Source organism: Chiloscyllium plagiosum, chromosome 17, assembly GCF_004010195.1.
Source record: "Chiloscyllium plagiosum isolate BGI_BamShark_2017 chromosome 17, ASM401019v2, whole genome shotgun sequence".
NCBI lineage: Eukaryota > Metazoa > Chordata > Chondrichthyes > Orectolobiformes > Hemiscylliidae > Chiloscyllium > Chiloscyllium plagiosum.
This window is the reverse complement of record NC_057726.1, coordinates 54424183-54446526: the sequence shown is the minus strand read 5'-3', so window position 1 is coordinate 54446526 and position 22344 is coordinate 54424183. Positions and strand designations below refer to the sequence as shown.

The following is a 22344-nucleotide window of genomic DNA, read 5'->3' as shown; positions in this document are numbered from 1 at the left end:
TTTAATTCAGATAAATGCAAGGTGCTGCATTTTGGGAACGCAAATCTTAGCAGGACTTATACACGTAATGGTAAGGTCCTAGGGAGTGTTGCTGAACAAAGAGACCTTGGAGTGCAGGTTCATAGCTCCTTGAAAGTGGAATCGCAGGTAGATAGGATAGTGAAGAAGGCATTTGGTATGCTTTCCTGTATTGGTCAGTGTATTGAGTACAGGAGTTGGGAGGCCATGTTGCGGCTGTACAGGACATTGGTTAGGCCACTGTTGGAATATTGCGTACAATTCTGGTCTCCTTCCTATCGGAAAGATGTTGTGAAACTTGAAAAAGTTCAGAAAAGATTTACAAGAATGTTGCCAGGATTGGAGGATCTGAGCTACAGGGAGAGGCTGAACAGGTTGGGCTGTTTTCCCTGGAGTGTCGGAGGCTGATGGGTGCCCTTATAGAGGTTTACAAAATTATGAGGGGCATGGATAGGATAAATAGACAAAGTCTTTTCCCTGGGGTCGGGGAGTCCAGAGGTTTAGGGTGAGAGGGGAACGATATAAAAGAGACCTAAGGGGCATCTTTTTCACGCAGAGGGTGGTACATGTATGGAATGAGCTGTCAGAGGATGTGGTGGAGGCTAGTACAATTGCAACATTTAAGAGGCATTTGGATGGGTATATGAATAGGAAGGGTTTGGAGGGATATGGGCCGGGTGCTGGCAGGTGGGACTAGATTGGGTTGGGATGTCTGGTCGGCATGGACGGGTTGGACCGAAAGGTCTGTTTCCATGCTGTACATCTCTATGACTCTGTGACTCTATGACATCAACTGCTTTACCCTCGTTCACCTGTTTGGTCACCTTCTCAAAGAACTCAATAAGGTTTGTGAGGCACGACCTACCCTTCACATAACCATGTTGCCCATCCCTAATCAACCTATTCCTTTCTACGTGATTATAAATCCTATCTTTTATTACCCTTTCCAACACTTTACCCACAACCAAAGTGAAACTCACTGATCTATAATTTCCAGTGTTTCTATTTCTATGACTCTATGACTAAAAATTGACAGCACTGGAGGCCATTCAGCCAGTGTCTTGGCTGGATTTAAACTGTGGTGAACACATTGCCTGAATGCAAGCAAACATAGTATTTATCATCACATGCACATCTGTATGTATAAAATTACAGCCATCTTGCGGGACTGGTGAGTTTTATAGATTGGGAGGTGTTTGTCTTTTCATAATTAGGAGAATTTTACATTCAGCAGAGCTTGTATTTCCCCCAGAAGCAGGTTTATAAATATTCCTAGCACAGTCGATACTGCATTAAGGAGGATGACATCACCCACTTTGGAGTGCTGAGCCAGGCTGAACATTGTTGACCAGAAACATGATGGGGCACTGACAACAAAGAGTGACTGCTCCTGGACAGCAGGACTATCATCATGCTCATTGTCAGTCCCTGAAACCAAACCAATTACAGTAGATCATCTCTAATGAGAGATTAAGATGGAAAGTTTCAAGATTGATGGCATATGAGATTCAAAGAGACAGTACAAATAAGTACCAATGTAGCTGGTCAGCACAGCATCTTTTATAACATAACATTGGCAGGCATATAAATCTAGTTAATTCTACTATGCTCAGAGAGATAGGATAGGATGTTATATAATGGTAGAATTTGATTTCACTGTGCATTATATCCTCTTGTAGTGATTATAAGGTCAGCCTGTTGGAACTCTCAGAATATGAGTTCCCTGATTGAGGCCATCAATCTGGGTCAAGTCAGGGAGCCCAGGCTGACAGATAAGAAAATTAGTGTCAGACATCCTGTTCAGCCTGAGAGCTGGCTCTGAGGGAGCTGGATCAGTGTCAAGGACTGTCCATGTGTAAACAAAGGGTGAGGGGATGCCAGCCTCTATGGAGTTATTTCACCTTTCTTTTAAAGAAAGTGCCAATTTAAATATCAAGGAGACTCAAAAATGAATTGGGATTTGAAACGAAGATTGAACAGTCCTGAAGGTTTGAAATGTGAGCACCTTCTCCAGGTAGAGTGCTGACAGAGTAGGAAGCCTGTCGCCTGCTGACACTGGGGACTGGGCTGCACTTTCTGAGCTCTGACTGACAGCTTGGCGGTGAGGAACAGGCATTGGGTACCCCTGCTGGTCACATGCTCCCCGGGCCTGCCTCCCTCAATTGAAAAAAAGGCGAAGTCTCAGTCCAGGGAGGCTGAGGTAACGAAGCCAGGTTGTGGACTGTTGGTTGTCCGGGGCTGCAGGTTGTAACGACACATAGATAAACACACACAGAGTCACTCGCCTGTTCCGGGGTTACAGCGAGCGATGCCTTCCCTCCTCCTGCTGCTGTTACTGCTGCGTGCGGTGCAGGCTTCGCTCGCCAGCAATGGGACCTCGGTGGGGACAGAGTTGCTGCCAGAAGCTGGCCTCTCACCTCTGCATCGGCCGGAGCTCCAGTCAAGCCGGTCACCCGCAGAAATGCAGACCCCCGAGGGTCACCACGGACCTGACACCGTGGGCTTCGAGATGGTGAACTGGCAATGGGTTCATGTTCAAGGACCCTATCTGATTGCTGTGTGGATTCTGGTTGCCAGCCTGGCTAAAATCTGTGAGTAACTGTACTCTTGTTATGCTCAAAAGGTTCGAGAGACGGCAGGTTCGTCTGTTCGACCCAGTGACCTTGTTGTAGTCAAGCCCAGCAAAACTCTTATAGCCGCTGATCAGATCCATCCGTTCAAAGACTTCAGATATTTCAATACATTCGCTTACCTCTCCTGGGAGCAACTTTCCGGAGATACAGAACTGCAGCTATTAATGCAACTGACCTGTTAATTAATTCAGTTCATTTTCATTTGTAGCGTTTATTCTCATCCCTACTATTTAATTTGAGTGAATTTGACTGGCGCTGTTTGACCTGTGTAATGTGTGTGTGAGGGAGAGATGCTGATCATGTATGTGGATCTAAAGGGCTGTCAAAGTTCACCTGTTTGGCTGCAGGTGTTTGCATTCTGTGATAGCTGTTTGATAATGATGTGAATGCCAATGTGAGGCTGTGATGCAGGGCTCTGTGGCTGTGTTCTGAGGTTCAGCTGCTGCCAGAATTGACGAATGTATGTACCTACATGGTATATTTGGAGTGTGTGCACTCTGGTCGGGGGGTGCTGGGGATCCAACTGCCCCAGACTGCAGATTAAATCCTAGAACAAAAATAATAGACACAGCGCAGAAGGATTCAGCTGCAGTATGGCTCTCCATATGGTGCTTTCTCTCCAGTGTGATGAAATCATGGGTTTTTCCATTGTGTTCTGAACACCAAGACCATCAGTTACTGGAACACATTGCAAAAAGAACACATTCTTTTTGAGGGCTACCTGTTGAAACAATTGATTTTACTGTCACAGATGTGTAAGGTTGAGAACTGGATGTGCCTCAATGTTCACTGAAAACGATTCAGCCGTTGAAGTCCTGGTTCCCAAAAGCAGGTAACACGGCAAAGTAATGTACAGTAAAAATGATCCATTTCTGTTGGAGACAGGAACATTTCAAGTAGTTTCAGAGGCTGAGATTTGTGAGGAATAATGGGAGCCTGGAGAAGTGATAGATGATACATGTTTTTTAAAACAGTTTGTTCTGTATCACTTCTCAGTAGGAAATATAGCTTCTCAATTTTTTTTACTCTTCCTGCAAAACCCTTGATGTAATGTTATAGCAACCATGTACACATGAGTTCAGATCCTCTGACAGCGTGGTTTAATTAGACTGGTTTCGCCAAAGTGGACTTGATTGGGCAACCATGCATTTAGTACGTTTCATGTACCAGAGTTCTTCCAGGAACATGACTCGGTTACACTGACTTCCCCCCCCCCCTCTAGCCCTGTTATCATCTTGACTGTACTCTCTAGCTGTTGTTCCTGAACCTGTAGCTTTTCTTTTTTAATAACTTGTTCAGCTGTGTTATGACACATCTCTAGAGCTTGTGGGATTTGAACCCAGACCTTCTGGTCCACAGATAGGAGCATTACCATTTTGCCACATTCTCCAGACTTTATCCTTGGAAACAATTAGAATGGTGGATTGATTTGGATTTCAGTATTAAACCCAAATGGAAATTGTCTTTAGTAGTTTTATAGTTGTCTCATTTGTTCAGATCCTTGGGAAATTGCTATTTGATGCTCATTGCATTGTGTAGCCGATCTGCATAATCTGCCGTGTTTCATTGTTGCTGTTAATCAAATGAAGTGAACACAAGACTCAACAGAGTGAATATTAATGAATTTTTCTCTTTACAATAAGGTTAACAGCTTGCAATCATTTGTATCCTGATCAGCCCTTCTACTGTACTTTCCTAAACTCCATCTCACTCTTCGACCCAGACTGAGAAACAGTTGTGAATACACCAAGAGCTTGTATTTTAAGACAGCATCTTTTGAAGTTGAGAAGTATTTCAGGTGCTTGATAAAATAAATCAGGCATAGACCCTAGGTAGAGGTAGCAACCTAGGGGGAGAAGCTTCTGGTTAGACTTGAGACTTATAGCATTAGTATTGTTAATGGCAAGAGTTTAGGACACTCAGCCGTTATAGTCATGAACATCATATTGTCTTTAGTGTCTTACATTTAAGAAAAATGCTACAACCCTTCTCAAATAGACTTAAGGAAACAAAAACAATATCTTGAAGGATATATATGGCAGGGTAACTAGAAGTCTTACATTTGTGTTGTATAAGCTGTTGTTGAAACAGATGGATGTTGCATATATTTTGGAGGTACAGAAGTTCAGCGAATGAGGGTGGTTGCCCTAACAACAGTAGGAGAAATGGAATGGAAAACATTGAAAATTGATTTGGAGAAGAGGAGATTTAGTGCTGGAGGATATTGTAAAGAGTTAAGGAAGGTCAAAGCTATGGAACGTTTTGAAGATGAATATATGGATTCATTGCAGAAAAGAGATCATGGTTTGGATGTTAGTATCTTTTATCCCTTTTATCTTAGCCTGCTGGACAAACTTTCCTCATTCCTGAAGAAGGGCTTATGCCCGAAACGTCGATTCTCCTGTTCCCTGGATGCTGCCTGACCTGCTGCGCTTTTCCAGCAACACATTTTCAGCTTTGGATGTTAGTACCATGTTGATGGGCATGTTGCATAGGGACACTATCAGTGGACCAGAAGGTCTGGGTTCAAATCCCACAAGCTCTAGAGATGTGTTATAACACAGCTGAACAAGTTATTAAAAAAGATGATGAATAACAAACCACTAATGATTGTTGGAACATGGTGGAAGGACTTCACTGTAGAAGGACAAAGCATTATAGGTGATGCACTGGTTGCATTTGGATGGACAGCAGTGGGACATAAGGAACATAAGGTGGCTATGAGGAAAGGCATAGGAACAGGAGTGGGCTAGTTAGCCATTTATGTCTGGTGCCCATTCAAAAGGATGATGGCTGATCTGTAGTGTATTGATTTTTCCCATACCACTTAATAACAGAAATTAGGATGGAGGAGGAGGAATAATAGAATGTGTTGAAGTTCATGCAGAAATCAAGAATGAATAACCTGCCATAATTGCAGTCGAGTGATGATCGTAACCAAGTTGTCTGACAATGGACAGGATCAAAAACACATTCGAAAAGAGTACTGTGAAACATAGACATAGAGGTGGTACTAATGATGTATTTGCGAATCCTATAGAACAATATTCAAAGATTGATTGGACTGGCCAGACTAGCGGAGCTGAATTTCTAAGGAGGCCGTGGTGCTAGCAGTTTGTAAGTAGAGGCATTACCTGAACAAAGTTGCTAATGAAGTAGTACAGTTTGAAAGGTGGTCTTGAAAATGGAATGCTTTGATTAGGTGATTGATTTTGTGGATTCTGCTTGACTTCAGCTGGATTTAGGGGACAAAATTAAAATAATGGGATTCAAATGAAGGACAGGTGTATTTGGCAGTGTGATCTTAATAAGCAACCAGCATCTATGGCTAGACTTGAGGTCTACTCCAAACATTAGACTTTGTCAGATATGGTTTTCATTCTATGACCTAAGTTTTCTGATTTCTAACCATAATTAATTTGATTATTCCTGAAACAAATCTTGTATTTTGTAGATAGTCCCTTCGACCTGTTGTACCTGTCAAGGCTAAAGTGTGATATCACAAGACAACAGGGAGACGATTGTTGGCTATGTTTTCTGTGTCTTTCTTGATTGGTTAAGTGTTTTAAATGACAAGATGATAATACAACAGATTTAGGAAATCTACTTTCGAAATATTTAACATCCAAATTCCTTAACCAAATTGAATAGAGATGTTTAGGCTGGTGGCCTTTTGCAGGTGCAGTATGTGGGATCTGGCGTATGTTGGTTGCTCATGGAATCTCCATTCAGAGTTGATGAACTATAATCTGAGCTGCAGACCCTGCAACAGATGGGAGAGGGCACCTGGACACTCTTTCAGGAGACAGTCACATCCTTTAGATTAATAGCATCAAATTTGGTTCGGGGTCAGGGACATGATGTGACTACAGGAGTGGCAGGTATAGAGATCCAGAATTTAGCTTTGGAGAAGCCCCAGTCAGTGCCATTATCCAATGGTTGTGCTTCCAGTGTGGATAAAGGTTCTGCAATGAGGATGAACAAACTGACCAAAGCACTATGGGTCAGGGCACCAATTGATCGGGGGGAGAAATGAAATGTAATAATAATAAGGAATGGCATAGTGAGGGGGTTTTGATACTGTTCCCTGCAGCAAAGACAGAATCCTGAAGGCTGTGTTACCCACGTGGTGACACCATTCAGGGCATCTCTTCTGGGCTGGACAAGAACTTGGGAATGGGAGGGGAAAGATTTTGTTGTTGACCATGTAAGTGCCAATGATTTAGGTTGGACTAGGAAAGAGGTTCTGCTAGGGAATAACAAACAGCTTGGGGCTAAATTAAGAGCCACAGGTAATAATCCGGATTACTACCTGAGCCGCATGCAGGTAGATACTGAGTTAATAAAATTAGAGAAGCAAATTTATGACTCAAAGATTGCTGTGGGAGAAATGGGTTCAGATTCATGGGGCACAGGTGCTACCGCTAGGGAAAGAGAGAGCTGTTCCATTGGAGCCATGCTGGGTCCATTGGTCAATTGTATAATTAAGGTTGTCGGTGATTTTTAAGCTCAATTTGACCAGGGTGTTGTTATTTGAAGGGAAGCTTAATAAAATAAAAGGAGAGCAGAGGTGCTGGGTACCAAAGAGGCAAACAATAGTTGAATGTTGACAGAAAGGGACAAAAAAAAGCACAAGAAAGCAGCAAAAATTAAACCCAGAATCAGGAGTAATGGTAAAAATTGAAAGCTTACAGCTCTTTATTTGAATGTGCACACTATTTGTAACAAGATACGCAGCACAAATAGAAATAAATGGATTTCACTTGATAGCTGTTATGGAGACATGGTTGCACAATGATTAGAATCTCAATGTTCATATATATATTTGGTATTTCAAAAGAATAGGCAAAAGGGAAATGGAAGTGAGGCAGCGTTGTTACTAAAGGGAGATGGGAGCGTGGTGGTGAATACTGATAGAGGTATAATAGGTCATGATGTGGAATCAGTTTGGATTAAAGTAAGGAATAACAAGTAAAAAAATGGGTGTGATTCTGGACCAAAAGAAGGACTTGATGAGAAGGATGAAACACTAATAGTTAACAAACGCAGTCAAAGGATATTCCATCAAAAACTAGGGCATACACAAGCACAAAGACTTGTGATAGGTCAGAGGATTGGGATTTTTTTTAGAGATAAACAGCGGCTGACTAAACACGAAGGAAAGGCAGTAAATTGGTAAGAAATAGAAAAACAAACAGCAATAGCGTTTATGGCAATATATATGAGAATAGCTAAGGTGGATGTGGGATCCTTTGATATGTGACTGGGGAATCGATAACAGGATGATGGCAGAAAACTTAATCCAATGTTTTGCATCAGTCTTTATGGTGAAGGATTTTATAAACATTCCCAAGATAACTGTTAAGGAAGGAGCTAAAGGGATGACGAGTCTTATAACAGTCTCTATCATGGGGTATAAAGCATTTTACAAACTATTGCCACTGTAGACAGACAAATCCACCAGGACCTAATAGTCTGCATTCATGGGGTTTAAAGGAAATAGCTGCAGAGATAATGGAGACAAGAAAACTGCAGATGCTGGAATCCAAAGCAGACGGACAGGAGGCTGGAAGAGAACGGCAAGCCAGGCAGCATCAGGAACTGGAGAAGTCGACATTTCGGGTGTAACTGGGTACACCCTAAACATTGTCTTCTCCACCTCTTGACGCTGCCTGGCTTGCTGTGTTTTTCCAGCCTTCTGCTTGTCTACTGCAGAGATAATGGAGGCATTGATCAAACTTTTCCAGGACTCATTGGATTCTAGCAAATTGGAAAACCACCAATGTGACAGCCCTGTTCAAGAAAGGAGACAGAAAGCACAAAACTATAAATCAGTTAATCTAGCATCTGCTGTTAGGAATATGCTGGTGTTCCATTATTAAGGACAAAGTAGTAGGGCATTTAGATAACCAGAACACGATCAAAACAGAGTTAGCCTGGTTTTGTGAAAGGGAAATCATGCTTGACAAATGTGCTCAAAATCTTTTAAAATATAACGAGCAGAGTGATAAAAGGATCAGTAAGGTGCCACAAAAAAGGTTATTGCATGAGATAGGAGCTCACAGTATTGGGGCAATTTATTAACATGGGTCGAAGATTGGTCAACATATGGAAGACAGAGAGTCGGGATTGATGGATCCTTTTCAGGTTGAAAATATGTAACTTGTGGAGAAGCAGAAGGCTCAACTCTTGGGTTTGAAATATTTATTATCTGTGTTAGTAACTTGGAGGAGGGGGCAGAGTGTAGTGTATCCAAATTTGCTGACGATGCTAAAGTAGGTGGGAGAGCATGTTTCGATGAGGCCATAAGGAATTTACAAGAGTTATAAACAGGATAAGTGAATGAACAAATCTTGGCAGATGCCGTTTAATGGAGAAAAATATGAAGTCATGTATTTTGGTAGCATCTTTTGATTGTCCCTATTTAAAGCAGATGGACAGAAAACTCCAAAAAAAGTGCAACACAGAGGGTTTGGAGTCTTTTGTGCATGAAATACAGAAGGTTAGCATGCAAATGCAGCAAGTAATTAAGAAGGCAAATGGAATTTTGACCTTTGTTGCTAGCGGATTGGAATTTAAAAATAGAGGAATCTTATTGCAACTGTTCAAGGTGTTAGTGAGGTCTCCCCTGGAGTACTGTACAGTTTTGGTCCCTGTATTCAAAAAAGGTTATATTGGCATTGAGGCAGTCTCAAAGAGTTTCACTAGGCTGATTCCTGGATTGAAGTGGTTGACTTCTTGAGAGTGGCTAAACAGGTCATGAGTTTATACATTAGAGATCTCAACATGAGGTGTGGTCATATTGAAACATACAAAATTCTAGAGGTTGGATGTTCTGAAGTGTCCACGAGTGGGGGAGACTCAAACTCAGGAATGTAGTTACAGAATAAGAGGGCATTCATTTAAACCTGAGATGCAAAGTAATTGCTTTTCTTTGAGAGTGATGAATGTCTAGAATTATCTACCCCAGAAATTTGTGGAGGTTAGATCACTGAACGTATTTAAAGAGGAGGTAGATTTTGAAATATCAAGGTATCCATGGCTATGGCTTTGAAGAGTTGGAATGATAGAGGAGTTTAGGCCTGGGTAAACCAGCCATGATATTATAAAGTGCTGGGGCAGACTTGGGCTGAATGGCCCACTGTTCCTTCTCTTATGATTGTATACAATACAAATGTGTAAATTTTTGTGAATTACTCTGATGAATGCAGGATGAAATCTTTGACAGAATGTGTCTGTTTTTGAGCAAAACACAAGTCTATGCTACCACACAACTCTAAATAATTAGTTTGGTTAGATCAAAGCTATTAGCGATGCCCTCTAGTGTGTTTAAAAGAAATTGAAATAGTGCTAAATTGTTTCAATTTTTGGAAGTGTTCACTGAGAATTGCACTTAGACCATAAGACATAGGAGCGGAAGTAAGGCCATTCGGCCCATTGAGTCCACTCCGCTATTCAATCATGGCTGATGGGCATTTCAACTCCACTTACCCGCATTCTCCCTGTAGCCCTTAATTCCTTGTTTAGTATACTATTAGTACATGATTCTGGTCATTTGGAAGACATATTGGGACAGACAGGACTTAAGTTGGGAATGCTAACCATGAGCCTTTTGCACTTGGCTTTAGAAGTGAGGGGAAGGGGGTAAATTTGATGCAGGGAAGAGTTATCTTTTGAAAGACACATAAGGTGCTTTTCTCCTCCTAGATCCAGGTAACTGCTATAATATTGGTATCGACTGCTCCCTTTTTTTCCATTCTGCACTTTTCTATGCTTCAGGATGACTGTCAGTTGCTTTGTGACAATGAAGTACTTTTGAAGTGTAGTCACTTCTGTAATGTAAGAACTGCAGCAGCCAACTTGTACACAGTAAGGTCTCACAAGCAGTCAAGTGTTGCTCACCAGATCATCATCTGTTTTAGTGATATAAGCATTCAGATTAGAGCAATAGCAATTGCCCATTCAGCCTGTTGAGCCTGCTTTGCCATTCAATATGATCATAACTTGTGTCTTTGTTTCAAATTCCCATCTACCTTCAATAATTCTTGATTTCCATGCTGATGTTGGCCGAGGAGTGACTATTGGTCAGATATTGGGAAGAGTGCCAAGGAGTTCTTCAGTTAATGTTTCTTCCAAAACGTGCACCTGAACTCTATCAAAAATTCATTTCTCTCCTTCCTTTGAGAAATCCACTTCAACTGCATCCAACACTGATTCCACTACCTGTTTTTTTGCTTCAATTCCTAAGTGTAGGGCTAATCCCCCTCCACATAATATTCACTGACGTTGTCAACTGTTCACTTTTAAATCAATTTTTCTTTCCCTTTTCAACCCAGTACTTTTAGAACTTCATTTTTCGTCATATTGAAAGACATCACACTGCAATGTCCAGTGGGAAATGAATCTAAACTTGGATATTGTTCTGACTTTGCTATTTCTGCTGCTTTGCTCCATTCTCTGTTCAACAGTAAAGGGTACTACTCCTCAGCTCTGTCCAGTAATATTTAAGAGCAAAGTCACAAAAGAAAGCTTTGTTCTTTTAAAATTTATTTTAAGTTTGTACTGTTTGAAATTACGTTCTGTTAATGCCAAATAATGTTTTTAACAACATATAGCCTTTTGCTCTAGAATGCAACTTGTCGAAATATATAATAAAGCATTGTGGAACTGCAGATATGAAATATTTTCTTATGAAGTATCAGTCTGTTCACGATGAGGATGTTGGAACATGTTAAGACTGTTGAATGAAAATGGGACAGAGTGAATGTTTTCTGATCATTCCTATTTTCAGGTTCTCAAATGAGCAAATGGATAGAATAGTTCCTTTTGTAACATTTGAGGTTTTGTGCTACAGTAGAATCTTTATCTCAGCTTATAGGCTTAAGAATGTGGCTTTCTTGCCAAACAGCAAATAGGAATCAGAACTCTTTACCTCTTCTGATTCCACCATTGGGAATTGATGTGTTCTCCGTTGCTGTTTTCACATGTGCTGGGTGAGAGATGAAGTTTCATCATATTCACATTTATTTATCCCAAATATTTCCCCCCAACTGTAAGTGGAGTGCAGTCATTGATGTGCGCAGTACCTTAATGAAATTCCGCACAGGACTGATTTGGAATTGAAGGTGTGGGAAAATGATCTGCCACCCTGCTCACCCACAGCATGGCCACATAAAAAACACAGAAGCTGGCCTGCAAAACACAGAGATCTAGCCTGCCAACACATACAGATACTACCCAGAGTGCCCCAGTCTTGGCCAAACAGGCTAACATAGAAACCCAGACTAGAGAACTTACGGGGTGGCACTGTGGCACAGTGGTTAGCACTGCTGCCTCACAGCGCCAGAGACCCGGGTTTGATTCCCACCTCAGGTGACTGACTGTGTGGAGTTTGCACATTCTCCCTGTGTCTGTGTGGGTCTCCTCCGGGTGCTCCGGTTTCCTCCCACAGTCCAAAGATGTGCAGGTTAGGTGAATTGGCCATGCTAAATTGCCTGTAGTGTTAGGTAAGGGGTAGATGTAGGGGAATGGGTGTGGGTGGGTTGTGCTTCGGCGGGTCGGTGTGGACTTGTTGGGCCGAAGGGCCTGTTTCCACACTGTAAGTAATCTAATCTAAAAATACACTTCCTAAAACAGCTTTCACAATCAGCTCCCAGCCCAGATGAGCACTGCAGTCCCAACACCCCAAGGGCAGGCTCCTTTCCCATTGAAACCGATACCGCACTAACAAAGAGGCAGCCTGAGAGGCCCCGGAAGACTTCGCTCAAAGGAGGAACAGAATGGACGCACCTGAATGCCAGGAGAAGAGACATATTTGCGCGGGCGGGAAATACAATGAAGAATCCTCTAGTAGGCATTCTCATCCACTCACGGAGATGGCTGGAATCTCCTGTGTCAGTTACAAATGAATTGCTACTGCCAAATGCTTGATTCACTTCCATTTAGTTTATTCTTTTTAAAATCTCTTTACAATTTTCACCATTGTACTGTAACTGCTTTACAGTTATAACCTTTGTGTTGTACCCCTATAAAGCCGGGTAAAAACAATGACTGCAGATGCTGGAAACCAGATTCTGGATCAGTGGTGCTGGAAGAGCACAGCAGTTCAGGCAGCATCCGAGGAGCTTCGAAATCGACGTTCCTGATGAAGGGCTTTTGCCCGAAACGTCGATTTCGAAGCTCCTGGGATGCTGCCTGAACTGCTGTACTCTTCCAGCACCACTGATCCAGAATCCCCTATAAAGCCTGCCTGCAGCTTCTGTTCTGGGAAGAGCATTCTGGCCATCTGTGCAGAGAATCAGTTCTGTGTCAACCTGGTCAGTTTCTCTTCCGCGATATTGCTTTGTTTCATTAAACTGGTTGTCAGTTTCACTGCGATCATTGTTTGTGATCTCTGATCCATTGGGCTCAATTTCTCTGGCAGAATGTCTACAAGCTCTCCAGTAATGGGAATGGCTGAGCCTATATCCACACTCATGGGATAGTGATTATACAGAAGTGATGGTGGGGGTGAGGGAAATAAACAGCAATTCAAATCCTCAGAGAAAAGTATATCTTGAGCTTTCAGTTCACATCATATGATGTACTTGATCTCCCACTGTGTCCGATTATCTGTAAATCAGGAATTGAGGTGTTAAAAGCAAAGAATTACTGCTTAGTTATTTATGCTTTTTTATTCAAGTATAATATACTGCTACAAGGTGATGAATGGGAAGGTGCGAAAGGAAAATCATTAGTGTTTACCTGGAATCCAAAATATACCAACCCAGTTATATCTGACTGTCCCTTCACAAGAAAGAAGGAATGACTAACATTCATAGCACAATTCATGACCTTGGGTTATTCCAAATGACCAAAGCCAGCCTCTGCAGTCACAGTTGCAATTTAGGCAAAAGTGTCAGCCATTTTATGCATAGCGAGGTCCTACATTTAGCAACGACCTAGCTGAACAGACCCTGGTGATTATGTTTTGATTTGAGGGGCAGAGGGCAGGCAGGCCTCTGGAGAGAACTGCCCTGATCATTAAATTGTGCCATGAGATCAATTTAAATCTACATGAGGAGGCAGAAAGGGCTTATTTTATGTCTTGTTTGAAATACTGGACATCATCGCCAGCAATGCTGCACTTCCTGAGCATTAACACAGATTATGTGCTCTCATCTCAAGAGTGAGGTTTCACCTGTTTAATGAGAATGCTACCACTGAGTCGTGACTGACATCTTTAGGGATGAGTTTTTTTACAAGTGAAATCCGTTGTGAAGTGCCAGCAACACATGACTGTGTTGCAGATTTAGAAATCAAGAGGCTTTGATTAACACTTTTTGGAAGACATGAATTCAAATTATGCCATAGGAGCTGGGAAATGTAAATTTAGTTAAATATATGTGGAATTAAAAGAATTACCCTGTGGAACAGTAAGCACGTTTAAAGGGAATGCAATCTACCAAATTTATTCAGTCAAATACACATGTGACTGGAGACCCATAGCAAAGTCGTTCGCTCTTAGCTGCCCTCTGAAATGGCCTGGTAAGTCAAATCCGTTGAGTCAACAAATGTATGCATTGCTATAAGAGATGATAAATGCCAAAATAACCAGAATTCACCACCGTTCTCTTGGGGGCACTTTAAGATTGGACAGTAGATGCTGACTTTGATAGTGATACCTGTACCTCATAAATGAATCAGAAAATTACTTTACTTAGAAATCCTGGCTATTCATGTTGGTTTAGTCCCTTTCCTCCTGTGTATTTGAGATTAAAAAATTTTCAATGCACAGAGTTCTTACCCTTCCAATCCCTTAGAGTCTTGAATTCATTATCATCATCTGAATGTTTGCATAGCAATTTTGGAAGTTCGCACAAGCATCCTGAATGCTTTGAAATGTAAATGCACTTCTTTGGTTTAAAAATTTGGTAAAACAGTTTCTTTGTTTGAAAAGGAAGAATTTAGGGTCTGTGCAAGCAGGTTGAAACTTCTTCAGGGGTGTAGTCTGATCCCTGGCATCCGAGTGATCATTCAGTTTATAGGAAGCCTGATTATGATGGTTGAGGAGAAAGTGAGATCTGCAGATGCTGGAGATCAGAGCTGAAAATGTGTTGCTGGAAAAGCGCAGCAGGTCAGGCAGCATCCAGGGAACAGGAGAATCGACGTTTCGGGCATAAGCCATAGGAGCTGGGAAATGTAAATTTAGTTAAATACATGTGGATTCCTGAAGAAGGGCTTATTCATGGAATGTTGGCATCACTGAAGACTAGTGTTTGTACCTGTCCCTATTGCCCTGTTAAGAATCAATAACCTGGGGGATCTAAGATGGCAGCAATCTGAGAAGATCACACTGCAGAGCTTTGCATCGCAGCAGGAGCAGGACGGTCCTTTAACTCGCCCAATCCAGGTCATCAGGATTTCTTGGGGCATTGGAAAGATTATGGAGCCCCAAGAAACATCTAAAAATTGACTTACCTGTATTTTCAGCTGTCCAGAAATGCCTAAAAAGGGAGGAGGAGCATCCGAGGCCGGGCCTGCAGCAGCCTCGGAGTCAATTACTCTCCAGGACCTAGTGAACCAGCTCTCGAAATCTCACGAGATGCTGGGAAAACAGATTGAAGAGAAGCTGGCTCCAGTCTCTCTCATGCTGCAGAAGCTGGGAGACCTGGAGAAGAGGACGGATGAGGTGGAGCACAGGGTCACAGAGGTGGAAACTGATGCCAGTTCATTCAAGGATGAGATCCAAGCCCTGAAGACGCAGATTCACAATTTGCGTGACCAAGTGGATGATCTTGAAAACTGGGGCAGGAGAAAAAACATTTGGATCATCGGTCTGCCTGAGGGTAAGGAAGGTGAGCGGCCTGTGGAATTTGTTGAAGATTGGCTTCCGAAATTCCTTGACTTGGAGACTGACATGAGAGGATTGAAGATAGAGAGGGCTCACCGGGTCGCAGCGCGGAGGTCGGGTCTTGGTCAATGCCCTCGTCCTTTCCTGGTGCGGTTCCATCATTACCGGGATAAGGAGAGAGTCATGGAGGCTTCCAGACTCCAGGGGAAGGATCCAAAGGCCCAAATCTACGAGGGGTCTAAGATCATGTTTTTTTCATGACTTTTCAGCGGTGGTGATCCAGGAACAAAAATCGTATGATGGTGTCAAGAGAAGACTGAGGGAGCTTGGGATTCAGTACTCCCTGAGATATCCGGCAGTGCTTCGGATCACATTAGATGGATCCATGCATCTCTTTGACACATCGGAGAAAGCAAGAGACTTTGTGGACAAACTAGTCTAATTTAAACAATTGTAGTACGTATAAATATTGTTGCTTGGGTATGCGTTTATCATTCTGTAAAAGAAATGGAGGAAATCCGGTTGGAGCTTTGTTTTTCCCCTTTTTTTTCCTCTATTGATAATAATTTGGTTCAAACTATGTCTGGCGGTGGTTAAGATGTACATTTTAAATTTCTAAGTTAGGACATGCCAAAGGATGGGTGGGGTATTTATTCCCCTTTATTTTATAAAAGAATATTTTTTATCCATATTGATATTCTATGGGGTGTTTATTCTTTTTAGCTTGTGCTTGCAATGCGGCTCTAGCTGGGAAAAGTGAAGGTGGTTGAGATGGTTAGATGCCTATTTATGGGCAGTTCGGGACGGGTAATTGCCCCCTTCGGGCAGGGGGTGAGTTCCCCTACTCAGCGCTATTGGCACTTTATATGTTGGTTTGTTTTGTGGTTTTTGTTTTTTTTTATTCTTAATAATTTTGTAAGTTTGTTAAATGTAGTGGTTTTAGTTTATGTAGTCTTTATATTTGGTGACCATGTGACACTAAGGCTCAGCAATTTGTGGTTTGGGTTCCTCCTCTCTGGAATTTAAATGAAATTGCAGAAGATTATGGCTAATGATTTGATTAAATGGTGGACCTGGAATATCAAGGGAAATCACTCACCAATTTAGAAGAAGAAGGTACTCTTGAGTCTTAAAAAGGAGAAGGTGGATATTGCTTTGTTACAGGAGATACATTTGGATGACAAGGAGCATCTGAAATTACAGCAGAATGGCTTTGACCAAGTTTATTTTTCATCATTTAATAGGGGAGTGGCTATATTGGTTAGGAAAAATCTCTCATTTAGATTGTTGAAATGTGTTAAAGACACATACAGGAGATTTGTAATTCTTAAAGCCTTGATAAATGGAGAAGAATATGGTATTTTAAATGTTTATTGTCCCCCAGCTCATCCTCTTAAATTCTTGGTAGAAGCTTTTTCTAAACTGATAAGTCTCAAGTCTTGGCACATCATTATAGGGGGAGATTTTAACTGCCTCATGAACCCCATAGTAGACAGGTTGCCTAAAGGTCCCTCGATACCCCCTGCACAAAACTAAACAGTTATTGGGTTTGTGTGGGGAATTAGGATTGGTGGACGTCTGGAGGTATCTCCATCCTACAGGTAGGGATTTCACGTTTTTCTCCAATCCACATCGATGTCACACAAGGATTGATTTTTTTTCTGACCCCTGCAGTAACCCTGGATCTGGTGGCATCCTGTACGATTGGTAATATTGCCATCTCTGAACATGCTCCAGTGTACCTCATGGTTAAGATTAAGGATGTTACAGTAGATTCAAGGTACTGGCGAATGGACCCCTTTATTCTCATGGACAGTAAGTTTGTGGAGTATTTCTCTAGGGAATTTCGGGCATTCCTAGTCATCAACATAGGCTCGGTTGATAGTTCATCTGTTCTCTGGGAAACTACCAAAGCTTATGCCAGGGGGTTACTTATTTCATATTCCACCAGTAGGAAGCGGCAGAAGGGTGAGCAGCAACGTCTCCTTGAAGCACGGTTGAAGGCAGCCGAGAAGGCCTATTTTGACAGACCCTCATTGGTCAAACTACAGAGGATTACGGTGCTGCGGTCTGCACTAAATTCCGTGCTCACGCAGACGGCAAAGAAGGAGCTGGCTTTTGCAAAGCAAAGGTTATATGAGCATGATGACAAGCCAGGCAAATACTTAGCATACCTTGCCAGAAAGAGAAATGCCCCACAAACCATTACAGCGATTAGGGAAGGGTCTGGTAACCTAACATGTGATTTTAAAAAGATTAATGTGGTGTTCCAGAGATTCTACTCTAAGTTATATCAGTCTGAGAATTATGAGGAGGGGCAGGCCAAAATGGAATCCTTTTTTAGAGATCTGAAACTCCCGGGAGTGACTCCCAAACAACAGTCCTTTCTCAATGCCCCATTATCAGAGCAAGAAGTGCAGGAAACTGTGAGGCAGCTTCAGAGTGGAAAGGCGTCCGGTCCTGATGGACTTCCCAGTGAATTCTATAAGGAATTTATAAGTATACTGTCAGGCCCAATGCTGAATATGTTTAATGATTCATACAGTCATGATTGTCTCCCACCATCTCTGAGAGAGGTCAATATTTCACTTATCCTTAAAAAAGGGAAGGATCCGGAAGACTGTGCTTTATACAGGCCCATCTCGCTCTTAAATGTGGACTTTAAGATCCTCTCTAAGGCTCTCGCGTTACCCTCTATTATTAAAGAGGATCAGACGAGCTTCATAAAAGGTCGCAGATCCTCCAATAACGTTAGGAGGCTGTTTAATGTAATTCAAGCATGCCAACAGCAGTCAATACAGGGATTGGTGATTTCCCTAAATGCAGAGAAGGCATTTGACCGAGTTGAGTGGCCGTATACTCTAAACCGTATACTCTTTTCTATACTCTAAACCGGTTTGGTCTGGGCGAAGTTTTCATAAGATGGGTAAAGGTTCTCTACAGTGTACCTCTCGCGGCGGTCATTACCAACGGGGTACGATCAAGCAATTTAATATTTCTAGGGGCAGCCGTTAGGACTGTCCCCTTTCATCATTACTTTTTACGTTGGTGATTGAACGGTTGGCAGATCCCCCATTCGTGGGGATCTCAATATATCAACTCCAGAAGTGGGGTCAAAAGTACATAAGATCTCGCTGTATGCAGACGATGTTCTAATTCTCTTGACAAATCCAGCAGTTTCAGTGCCTTGCCTGATACAATGCATTCACGCGTTTGAGCGTTTTCAGGGTATAAGTTTAATTTTGCTAAATCAGAGGCTCTGCCTATGGGTGGTCTTACGAAAGAGTTGGCTCTTGAGAGTGACTATAGATTCCTATTTAGGTGGTCACAGAAGGGTTTTGTGTATTTGGGCATATTCATTACTCCAGTTCTGGATTGACTGTTCAAAGCCAATTTTACTAATTATTTGAAAAAATTAAACAAGATCTCCAAAGATGGGAGCACTTCCAGTCTCGAGGTTGGGTCGGATAGCGCTTATTAAGATGAATATTCTCTCTCGTTTGCTATACCCTATACGGATGCTCCCCCTGATTTTCAATAAACAAACACTCAGGAGACTGAACGGTTGGTTCAGCTCCTTTATCTGGCACCATAAACAGCCCCTCATTAAATTAGCCAAACTGCAGTTGCCTCACAGATTGGGGGGAGTAGACCTTCCGGACATTAAAAATTACCAATTAAGCTCGTTTTTGACCTACGTGAGTGATTGGGTTTGTGGGGACCCTCTTTCAATATGGCTAGATATCGAAGCCTCCCAGGCAAGGTGCCCCCTTACCAGTTTGCTGTTTTGCACAAGGAGAGGACAGTTAGGGAATATTGCCATAACCCAATAGTCATCAATACTGTTAAAGCATGGAGGGCAATTCGGCAGAGGGAAGGTAATATTGGCAAAAAATCTTTGTTTACACTTTTAGACAATAGACAATAGGTGCAGGAGTAGGCCATTCTGCCATTCGAGCCTGTACCACCATTCAATATGATCATGGCTTTAAGTGAGTATGCCAGGTTTTCAACCGGGTATGATAGATTCAGGATTTCAACATTGGGTAGCTAGGGGTATATCTTGCATGGGCGATTTATTTGAGGGAGACATAATGATGTCCTTCGATCAGTTAGTACGGAAGTACGAGTTACCTAATAGAGACCTCTTTCGTTTTTTTTCAAGTTCGGGATTTTATTCAAAAAAAGACCACACTTTTGACTGATCCCTACAAATCTGACATAGAAAGAGGGGTACTAAGGGCTAAGAGTACACTCTCTGTCAGTACTTTATATAATACCAATTGGGGGGTGCCACCTCAGATGAGTCTGATCGACTCTGCAATATGTGGGAAAGAGAGCTGGCTGTTGAAGTTTCTTCAGAGGCATGGGAGTATATTTGGGACAATGCAAGGAAGATATCAATTTGCAATATGACCCATGCTTTACAGTTGAAGATTCTCCACAGCGTCCACTTAGCCCCAGACCATTTGTCAAAATTTAAACCAGGGGTATCTTCAGCATCTCGCAAGTGCAAGGTCTGCATGGGCACTCTTACCCATTGTCTTTGGTCTTGTGACAGGCTTCAAACATATTGGAGCGCTGTGGCGGCTGCAATGGAGAGGATTTTAGGTGTGGGTTGGAGAAGAACCCTATTTCTCTCCTTTTGGGCCTACCCATTGTATTTCCTGCAGACGCGCATAAGAAAAAACTTTTCAATATTCTTACGTTGTGCAAGGAAGAATATCTTGCTCGGTTGGATATCAGAAAACCCCCCAGGCCTGTCGGGTTGGCGGAAGATTGTTATGGAGCATATTCCCCTGGATTTTCTCACAAATATGGTACACCACAAAACTGAGAATTTTTACAGGACATGGCAACCCTTTTTGAAATACCTGGACACAGATTTACCTGCCACACTAACAAGGGCTTTTATATAGCCGTAATGATTGTGTTTCATGAGTCCAATATCCAGGGAGGAGGAACTGTGAATGTATGAGTATTTTGTTTGGCTGGGCTGAGTTATTACTATTTATTTGTTTGTTGTTAGGTATTTATTTATTTAGTTAAATAGCTAGTTTAGGTTTTTTTAAATTTTGTACTTCTCTATATATGTTTATATATTCGTTTCGGAGGGTGGGTGGAGGAATTTTTATTATTATTTGGGCTTAGTTTTGTACTATTTTTGTATTGTTTTGAATTGCATTGTTTTGTATTTGTTGTAATATTTAAAAATCTATTTTTTCTGAATAAAAATATATTATATCAGAATCAATAACCTTGCTCTGGGTTTGGAGTCAGACCAGGGCAGACAGGTAAAGATGGCAGATTTCCTTCCGTAAAGTTTGTTAGTCAACCAGATGAATTTTTACAACAATTAGCAGTGGTTATCATTAAGCTAGCTTTTTTCTTAAATTCCAGGTTTTCTTATTGGATCCAAATGTCAAAGTCTGCCATGTTGGGATTTGAATGCTTGACCCCAGAACTTTAACCTGAGATTCAGGATTACAGTGACATTAGTGATTACTGCGCCACCATCTCCCATGTCTACAATAGCTCTTCATTTGTTTTCCGGCTGTTTCCCAACCATAATGTTTGTAGCACACAAGGGTACTATACAATGACCATTTTCGGCAAGGGAGAGTGTAACTATCTCTTCATGACATTTAATGGTGTTACTATCATTGAATCCCCCATTATCAAATTTCTAGGGCCCATCATTGACCAGAAACTTAACTTCAATGTCCACATAAACTGTGCTTTGCAAAGCAGATCAGAGCTTGGAAATTCTGTACCTCCTGATTCCCTGGAGCCTGCTCACCTGTTCCAGGGCATGGGTCAGGAGTGTGATGGAAGACAACTATAAAACTACTCAAATTCAATATCAATCAGGTCAAAGCAGCCCACTTGGTTGGCATCCCATCCACCACCTTCAATGTTCACTCCCTCCAATGTTGATTCATGAAAGTAGCATTGATACATCTACAAGATACAAGAACATCACCTTCGACATCACCTTCCAAACCTTGCTACCATCTAGAAAGACAAGGGCAGAAGACTATCTGCAAGTTTCCCTTGAAGTCACCAGCCATCCTGACTTGGAAATATACCATCATTCCTTCTTCTTGGGCTAGTCAAAATCAGCACTGTAAGAGTACCTTCACCACATGGCCTACAGCAGTTTAAAAAGTCAGCTTAGCACAAGACAGTACAGGGCAATTTGGGGATGAGGCATTAATTCTGGTCTTAGCTGACACATCCATAACTGTTTGGGTTTTCTCCAGGTGCTCCATGAATAAAAAATATTTTTTTTAACTGAATATACCAATGAGGCTACTTTTGGAGTACTGTACTGTGTACAGTTCTGGTCGCCCTGCTATGGGAAGGATACTATTAAATTGAAGATGATGCAGAAAAGATTCACAGGGATGTTACCGGGACTGGAGGGTTTGACTAATACGGAGAGGCTGATTAGGTTGGGACTTCTTCCCTGGAGCATAGGAGGTTGGGGTGGGGTGGGGGGAGGGGTGACCTTTATTGCGGTTTATAAAATCATGGTGGGCATAGATAAGGTGAAGAGTAAATATCCTTTCCTGGTGGTAGCGGAGTTCAAAACTAGAGGCCATATTTTTAAGATAAGAAGAGAAAGATTAAAAAGGAACCTGAGGTGAAACCTTTTCATACAGAGGGTGCTTCATGTGTGCAATGAACTGCCAAAGGAAGTGGATAGAAGAGGGACAGGAATGGTTGTTGGAGGTTCCTGGTTACAGATGTTTCAGTAAGATTAGGGAGGGTGGTAAAAAAGGAGGGGGGGTGGCGTTGCTAATTAGAAATGGTATAACGGCTGCAGAAAGGCAGTTCAAGGGGGATCTGCCTTTGGAG

At 42.0% G+C, this 22344-nt stretch overlaps 1 protein-coding gene across 2 annotated transcripts in view; it reads left to right on the top strand.

The window, feature by feature from the left end:
* The first annotated feature begins 2168 nt into the window (after positions 1–2168).
* The window catches only part of slc9a5 (solute carrier family 9 member A5), a 279061-nt gene continuing 258885 nt past the window's right edge, over positions 2169–22344 (top strand). For both annotated transcript variants that reach the window (XM_043707124.1, XM_043707125.1), the window contains exon 1: positions 2169–2609. In XM_043707124.1, the coding sequence (XP_043563059.1) occupies positions 2327–2609 (283 nt within the window). In that variant the 5' untranslated portion in view covers positions 2169–2326. The remainder of the gene's footprint in view (positions 2610–22344) is intronic.